The 7,564-nt window shown below is 46.6% G+C and overlaps 1 protein-coding gene across 1 annotated transcript; it reads right to left on the reverse strand.

Moving 5' to 3' along the window:
- Positions 1-1,279: 1,279 nt before the first annotated feature.
- On the reverse strand, positions 1,280-6,579 carry LOC132326083 (uncharacterized). Its single transcript, XM_059843806.1, has 7 exons — positions 6,390-6,579; positions 5,677-5,925; positions 4,762-4,821; positions 3,996-4,127; positions 3,089-3,235; positions 2,215-2,275; positions 1,280-2,043 (listed from the first exon to the last, which is right to left on the reverse strand). The coding sequence occupies exons 1-7, from the start codon at positions 6,411-6,413 to the stop codon at positions 1,940-1,942; spliced, it is 777 nt and encodes a 258-aa protein (XP_059699789.1). The 5' UTR covers positions 6,414-6,579; the 3' UTR covers positions 1,280-1,939.
- Between the last annotated feature and the right edge of the window lie 985 nt (positions 6,580-7,564).

A 7,564-nucleotide genomic window follows, 5' to 3' on the forward strand; every position in this document is an offset into this window, starting at 1 on the left:
CCCAGACACCCCTTCCAACCTCAACCCTTCTGTGGCTCTGCAGGAAAGGTAGTGAAGGTATTTAGAGCCAAAGTCAGGCAGAATTTGGCTACTGTGGCACATGATTAAGCCTCCAGTTGCCAGAGCAGGACCTGCAGGCTCAAGTTAAGCTGCTGGCCCAAGCACCCAAAGCTGGGGACAGCTTCCCTGGCTGAAGCTGGGCAGTGGAGGAAGCAATATGTGACCTAAGGAGGGCTGTGGAGGGAGCCTGGTGCTTAAGGCAGGCTAAGCACCAGGCTCTATCTGAGATATAAGATATCTCTCTATAATATCTCTCTATCTGAGATATTATAAATATCCCAGACATTAATAATTTTAATGGTTAAAGTCAGCAACAGATACACTTGGCAAGCACCTTACACACACAGAGGGGTGTCTCTGTTCACTGGGACTTCCTTAATAAGGGGCTGAGTATTCCTCTGTTCCAGATTACAGAAAAAACATGTGTAACATCTTCGCAGAATCACCACAGAATCATAGAATTGTTTGGAAGTGACCTTAAAGATCACCTCATCCTGACCCCTCTACCACAGGCAGGGACACCTTCCACTAGACCAGGCTGCTCAGAGCCCCATCCAAGCTGGCCTTGAGCTTTCAGTGATAGGGCATACACAGCTTCTCTGGGCAATCTGTGCCAGTGTGTCACCACCCTCACAGCAATGAACTTCTTCCCAATATCCAATCTAAACCCACCCTCTTTGGTTTAAAGCCATTTAGGTATTGGAGTCCCTTTTACAAGCATTATGAAAAGGAGTTCTGTCTTTAGAGAAAAAAAAAATCAAGAACAACACTTCTCTTGGGATCATGAAAGCACCTTACATGCTGCAATTAGAGAAGTTTTATACGAGATCATTTCTGGAGTTCCATGCCCCATGGTGGTTATCACTTATCCTACTACCCACTTTCTCAAGATGGGAACTCATCTTCCAGGCCCTATTCAAATGCTGTGCTAATCTGTACCAAGGGTTAAGTCATCTATCACTCCCTGCTCAAGGCCTGCAGGCAAGATCAACACTTGACATTCACCTAAAAGTGAAACAGAAAGTACATATGGGAATTCTAGGTACTTCAGGATATGACAAGACCTGACTGGAAGCTGTAGTTCCTTGGTGTAGAGGAACTACCAGAGGTCCCCTAAAGAAAATACACAAAACACCTTTGTCTAGATCTGTAATAAATTTTAGCAAAATAGGCTCTAAAATAAGGATTTCTTTTAAACTTTCAATCTACAAAGTCAAAATAGGAAAACTTGAACTGAATTTATTCAAGTTACTTCATAAGAGGAGCTACTGAGCTCCAGTTCCTGCCACACTCTACAGTTAGACTTCAATGCTAAAACTAATTGTACTGACACATGTACACCCCACAGAAGCCACATTTTGACAGAGGTATCTAAATGGCACAATTAAGGTTTCATATCAAAAACTTTACTTGCCCCCATTCCTACCAAGAAGAAAAGGAAAACATTCTGAAGCTCAAGGATGAAGTGTGTCCTTCATTATCATCCAAATAATTCATGCAGTAAGAGGGAAAAATCGAGATAGCAGTTGAAGAAAAATGAATTATATGTAATATTTAAATGCCTAAGGCTAGCACTGCTGCACAAATTACATGATGCATTCTAGTGAAATGAGACATGATTTATGTACAAAAGCTGGACTAAAAAATGCTCTCACTTTCCAGAAGCAATGAGGTATTTTCACTGTACAAAGTCTGAAAGTTCAAAATCACCTGCAGATGTTTCCCTCTGCACTGTGATCTCTGCTCAGTGCTGGGCATTCACTAGTTCACTCTGTGTGTGTTTTTCAAATGGCCAAGGAAAAGTGCATAACCATCTTTAAAGATTAAGAACTGATTGCATCTCTCTTGCCACGTTTGAACAAAATGTTCAGCCACTTTTTCACGTCATTCTGATATAGGGTGGAGGTTTGGATGTGTCTTCTTCTGCATCTACATCCTGGGCTGGAAACTGATCTGTGAAGTTAAAAATTCTCCCTCCAGGGCCTGTGTGAGAAAAGAAAGCAGAAACCATTAAACATGGTATAGATGTTTGCACAAAATCCTGAGCTCCTTTGGGTTATCAGGATTTTGGCCTGGGATGTAAACCTTATTCAGAATGTTCCTGCCTCATCCTTGGTGATCATCCAGATATGTGGAGGCAAAAGAGTTACTCACTTTGTACAGCACAAATCATTTCCACAGCCTGATTTTGGTCCTCGCTGGGCTGCAACCATTCCTATGGAAAAAACAGCATCATCAAATACCTTGCCTGGAAATTTGTGCAAGAAGATACACTTGAACTCATTTTAAAAGTCTGTGCAGTCCATGCCTCCTAACACGTTTTAGTTTGAAAGTTTAAGGCAGCCTCACATTACCCACTTGGTGTCTTTAAGTCAGGAACAGCTGCCTTGTGGCCTGCACCCTTTAATTCCTCACCAAACCAAATGGTTGGATGCACATGTTTAATAACACAGCACCAGAATTGCTCTAGTAGAGAGGCAGTTGGCATTTATTTATTTACTGAGCTCACTTAGCAGAGATACCGTGGGCCTCATCACTTGAGGCAGAGTCCTTATGAATGAGGAGTAAATGACATATGTCAGCAGCCCAACACTGCACACACAGCACTGGAGATACTTTTATTACTGGATTTGAAGTTCCAGCGTGTAAGTACCAGTAAGTCTTTGTAATGCTTCACCAGAAGCAACTGGTGGCTTAAAGATGAGAGGAACAGTTTTTGAGGATAGCAGGAATTCATGGGAAACAGGGCCACAGTACCTTCAGCACAAATGGTTTGCAAAATAGAGATAACTTATATTAGATCTTACATGAGACTGTAAATAAGAGAGAGATTTTTCCTTTAAAGGAAAAAATGTAAGAAATATAAAGCCCTTCTGATATCCCACTTAATTTCTTAGAATTAGCCCTGCATGACTGAGGTGGGAGCTGAGACTAGGTTTATAGGAAAAAAACACACCTTCTCCCAGGTTTCTTCCCCTCCCACCAACACTCAGTAGAAATCAACTTGTGCCCTAGGCTCCTCACTCACCATGCCAGTCACATTGTCATAGCAGGAGCAGAGTGGAAGGCTCCGGCATCCCAAGTAAGCCATGGCCAGCACAGAAAAGGCACTGCAGATGGACACAGCCAGCATGGCTATGTTGGCACCCTTGACAACTTTACTGAGTATGAGCCTCTGCAAACACAAAAGGAAATGGTACAGCCATATTCAAAAAGTGACACTCTCCACCAAAAAATAATCTAATGTCTGCAAGAATGCTGTGATTGCATGATAGGAGATTGATTTGTAGACAGTGTTATTTAAGATTTTTCTGTGTTCTGAAAAACAAACCAAGTATGAACCTCAAACAGAGCAAGCAGTGAAATAAGGCTGCTGACTAAATGTGAGATGCTATGCAAAGGCATTGGTTTTGGAAATAGCTTTAACAATGAGTAAAAACTCAAGGAATGGCTGCTCTTCTTCACACTGAATATGAGAAACATTTTTTGCTGCACAGCACGTTATAGCAGCCTGCCATTTTGATTTGTCCTGCAATAAACTAATATTCAGCTTCATCCCTCTGGAATGCCTTTACCCCCACAGCAAGCAATTGCTTGTAGGCTGGAGACACAAAAGGGCTTCATTGCTTCTCTACAGCTTTACTGTGGAAGATACACTTGAAGTAACACCAGGTTTAACCAGCTGACCTGTAACTGCTGGAACTTCATCACCTGAGGTGCTTGTTGGAAAGATTCCAGCCTTGCAACCAGTGTCTCAAACCAGGCCAGGGATACTCTCAGCACCTTTCCCTGAGCAGCACCAGTATTTTTTCATGGCTTAGCCCACACTACCCCTTTGCACTAGAAGTCTGGTTCTGCATGTAAGCCACATCTGGCACTGCTTGCAGATTAAGGGTGGCATGTTCCCCAGTAATAATCATGATATCAATACTTACAGTATGGATAACATGGACTGGGGCAGAACTCAGCTCCTCCTCTTCACCATAGCTCAGTGTGAAGGAGCTATAAACTATAACGATGATGATGGCAACACAAGAGATTATGGAAGCAACTATCAGTACATTCACCTAGACAGACAGAGAATTTTAGTGAGAAAAAGAAGGGGAGCAGGAATCAAGGCTGTCCTTGAGCACATACAAGCATTACAGCTGGTATGGTAGCCTTTGACCTACCATAACACTCCAGCATCCCTACAGCATCCCTGCAGCAACAGTCTCTTAGAAGCCAAACACAGAGAAGTAGAGGTTTTCATAATACTGAGTTTCTGAGTTACAGCTGAGTCCTGAATATTAATCAGAGGTGCTACTTAAAGACCTCTAATTTGCATACAATATCCTCCCTTAGAGTTTACATGGCTGGAGAAACCCACCTGGGAAATGCAAACCTCTTAACTCATTTCAAGTTTTAGTGTACGCAGTGCTTAACAACATGAAGGACTACCAAAAGAAAAGCATTGAAATGAAGTGTTTTTACAAAGTTTTGCTTTTTATCAGGCGCATTGCCTGTCTGCTGCAGCAGAAAGGAAGGAAACACTGCATCCTCCTCCTGGTTATATGCTTTTATGAAGCTAACTCAAGGAAATAAGCTCCTAACTCTGCAGGAGGACCAGTCAGCTTATTCCCTCCTCAAACTGTTTTTGATTGCCCCAACATTTTGCCCCTGCCCCATACACACAGACACCCATCTGGCCCTCTAGCTTACAAGAACTGGATTCTTCCTCTGCGAGGAGAACAAAGCCAGGACCCCTGGGACTCCCATTACCTGCAGAGCACAAAAGGAGATGGTAGCATGGGAGACTGTATCAGATTTGGAAGATAAACTGCTACAAAGTAATGCAAAGTAATGAAAAGTGTTTCCAAGGCTTGGATCAGAGTAACAGCTGCATCAGAAATGGGAATAGAATTTCTCATTTCTTCTGTTTTCCTCTGCAGCATCTCCTGGATGCAGGACATGGGTGACATGCATCTTGCCCACTTGCTACCCACCCAGCCTTGCTACTGCTGACCACAGCTTTGTGGGTTGGGCAAAATAATGAAACTGAGTGAGTAAGTCTGATTTAAGGTGCTAAAAATGCATGTTGCTTTGTCCATATGCATCTTGTAAAGGAAAGAAAGATACTGATGAAAGGAGATAGGCAGCCTCTGCCCTGGAGAGACCTCTTCAGTGTAATTTCCTTGCAGCATGGTTCAGCAGGGTAAATCAGGGTGCTGAATGCCAGGGAGCAGGGATACCTCTTGCCCACTCCTCACTGCAGTACCAAAATTAGGGGCACTGTGCTGTGGGACAGAGATCAGCACCCAGATGTCCATCTACCTGAATAGAGGATGAGGTGTTCCCCTCCTAATCTTTGGTGATCACTATGCTTCTGCAAAAAAACCCCTGTCAGTATGTCCCATTTTCTACATTATCCAGCAGAAATGTATTTAATTTAGTTCCTTCAGAGGAAAGTCTGCCTGCACTCTTCTGCCTATACCATTATAAGGAAACTTTTATTGAGTTCAAAGCATAAAACCAGGGAAGAGCTGGCAAGAAATCCTGACTTTGCTCCCACCCCCAATATGAGTATTAGTAGGTACCACTGCAAAACGAAGCATAGAAAATATAGTAGAAGTTTACCATGCCAGCCCAAATTGGAGCTCTGGTTTTGCCCAGCTGAGACTCTGTTCTGAAAATGCCATCTATGAACCCACTGGTGACACAGACGGTGCTGAAGGCAATCTGGAACATCCCCAGCACGACCATGTTCCTCTGGTTAAAGATGAAATATCGATACCGATCCATTCTGCTCTGATTCCCACATAAACCCCTGAACACGGAGACTGGCGAGCTGCACCAGGGCCTTCCAGGATCGGAGAATGGCTCTTCCTAGGCAGGAGAGAGAGAAGGGACGGGACCGTCAGCGCCGGGAGCAGAGCACAGAGCTCCCTGCTCAGCGTCCGAAGGCAAGCGGCCTTTGGGAAATCCCCGGGGCTGCTGCGTGCCAGGTGACTGGGACACCATTCCCTGGTTCTGGAGCGGATTGCGCGATCGTCACCTCAGACCCCACCGCTGATCTTCTCCCTTCGGGGTTTCTGCTGCCCACCGAGGCTCGGGGGTGCCCAGGCTCTCTCCCATGTGGAAGTTTAGCTCCGCACCTCTCCAGGAGGGCGCCGCTGCTCCCTTGGGGCAGCCAACACTGAGCCCCGATACACCCCGTGGCTGCTGCCGGTCATCGCACGCCCTCTCCAGGGGCGGCTCCAGCTCCAGCTCCGTCTCCAATGTCCTCCCGTGTCCCCTTGCTCCGTTCCGATCCCGCCGGCCGGGAAGCGCCGCGCCCGCCGCGCCCTCACCTGCAGCGGCACCGACCCGGCCATTGCTGCCCGGGCAGCGTCGGGAGAGCTCCTGCTCCGCGGCCAGGAAAAGCAGTTCCCAGCCTGTGTGAAAAAAGCCGGCGAGCCCGGGATACCCAGTGCCGTGCCGTGACCCACACAGAGACGCGGCTCCTCCGCCCGCCCCCTCTCGCCTCGCCGGCAGCCGGGAGCGGCCGCCCCGCCCCGGGCACCCGGGCTGCCGGGACTGGCCCTTCCACCCATCCCTTCTCCACAGTAACTGAGCCTTGTTTCTCTCCTTCCCCCCCCCCCCCCGCCGCTGTAAGTGCTGCTTCACACGATACACATTTGCAACACTGTGAGTTAGGGAAGGTGACACAGGTTGCTCAGAAGTCTTGTTGGATGCAACATCACTGGAAATGTTCAAGGCCAGGCTGAATGGGGTTTTGAGTAACCTGGTCTAGTAGAAGGTGTTCCTGCCTGTGATCGGGGAGCAGAACTAGATGATCTCTAAGATCTCTCCAATCTAAGCCATGTTGTGATTGTAAGATTCCACGAAACTCCATACGTATTGTTAATGACTTGTGTGATCGGTTCTTTAGACTGACAGGCAAAGGTTCTCCTGGCACATCGGCGCCCACTCTCTGTTGGAAAGAGTAAAAGAACCTGTGCTGCTCGACAGAAAAGAGCTTGGGAGTGCCCTTGATACAGCATGAGCCAGTGTGTGCCCAGGTAGCCAAGGCCAAGGGCATCCTGGCCTGTATCTGGGATAGAGCAGACAGCAGGATCAGGCAAGTGGTCATCCATCCCCCTTTCTTGGCACCGGTGAGGCCACACCTCAAGTGCTGTGCTCAGTTGTGTGCCACCTACTTTAAAAAGGATTTTGAGGCACTGGATTGTGTCCAGAGAAGGGCAAAAAAGCTCATGAAAGGTGTAGAAAACACATCTTATGTTTGAGGGAGCTGGGGTTGTTCAGTCTCAAGAGCAGGTTCAGGGAGAACCTCATCACTCTCTACAACTCCCTCAAGGGAGGCTGAAATAGGGGGGGGGGCAGTCTCTCCTGCTGTGTCTGCAGTGAGAGGATCAGAGGAAATGGCCTTAAACTGAGAGAGGGAAAATTCAGATTAGATATGAGAAAATTTTCACTGTTAGGGCAGCCAGGTGTTGGAATAGGTTTTCCAGGGAGGCAGTGGAGT

Source organism: Haemorhous mexicanus, chromosome 4, assembly GCF_027477595.1.
Source record: "Haemorhous mexicanus isolate bHaeMex1 chromosome 4, bHaeMex1.pri, whole genome shotgun sequence".
NCBI lineage: Eukaryota > Metazoa > Chordata > Aves > Passeriformes > Fringillidae > Haemorhous > Haemorhous mexicanus.

What these genes read in the sequence shown, in the direction of transcription:
- LOC132326083 (XM_059843806.1), bottom strand. Translation starts at nt 6,413, where the DNA reads ATGGCCGGGTCGGTGCCGCTGCAG. An exon ending in CCGGGTCGGTGCCGCTGCAG is followed by an intron (nt 5,926 to 6,389) that starts GTGAGGGCGCGG and finishes TCTCCTGCCTAG; the next exon opens with GAAGAGCCATTCTCCGATCC. An exon ending in AATGATTTGTGCTGTACAAA is followed by an intron (nt 2,044 to 2,214) that starts GTGAGTAACTCT and finishes TTTCTCACACAG; the next exon opens with GCCCTGGAGGGAGAATTTTT.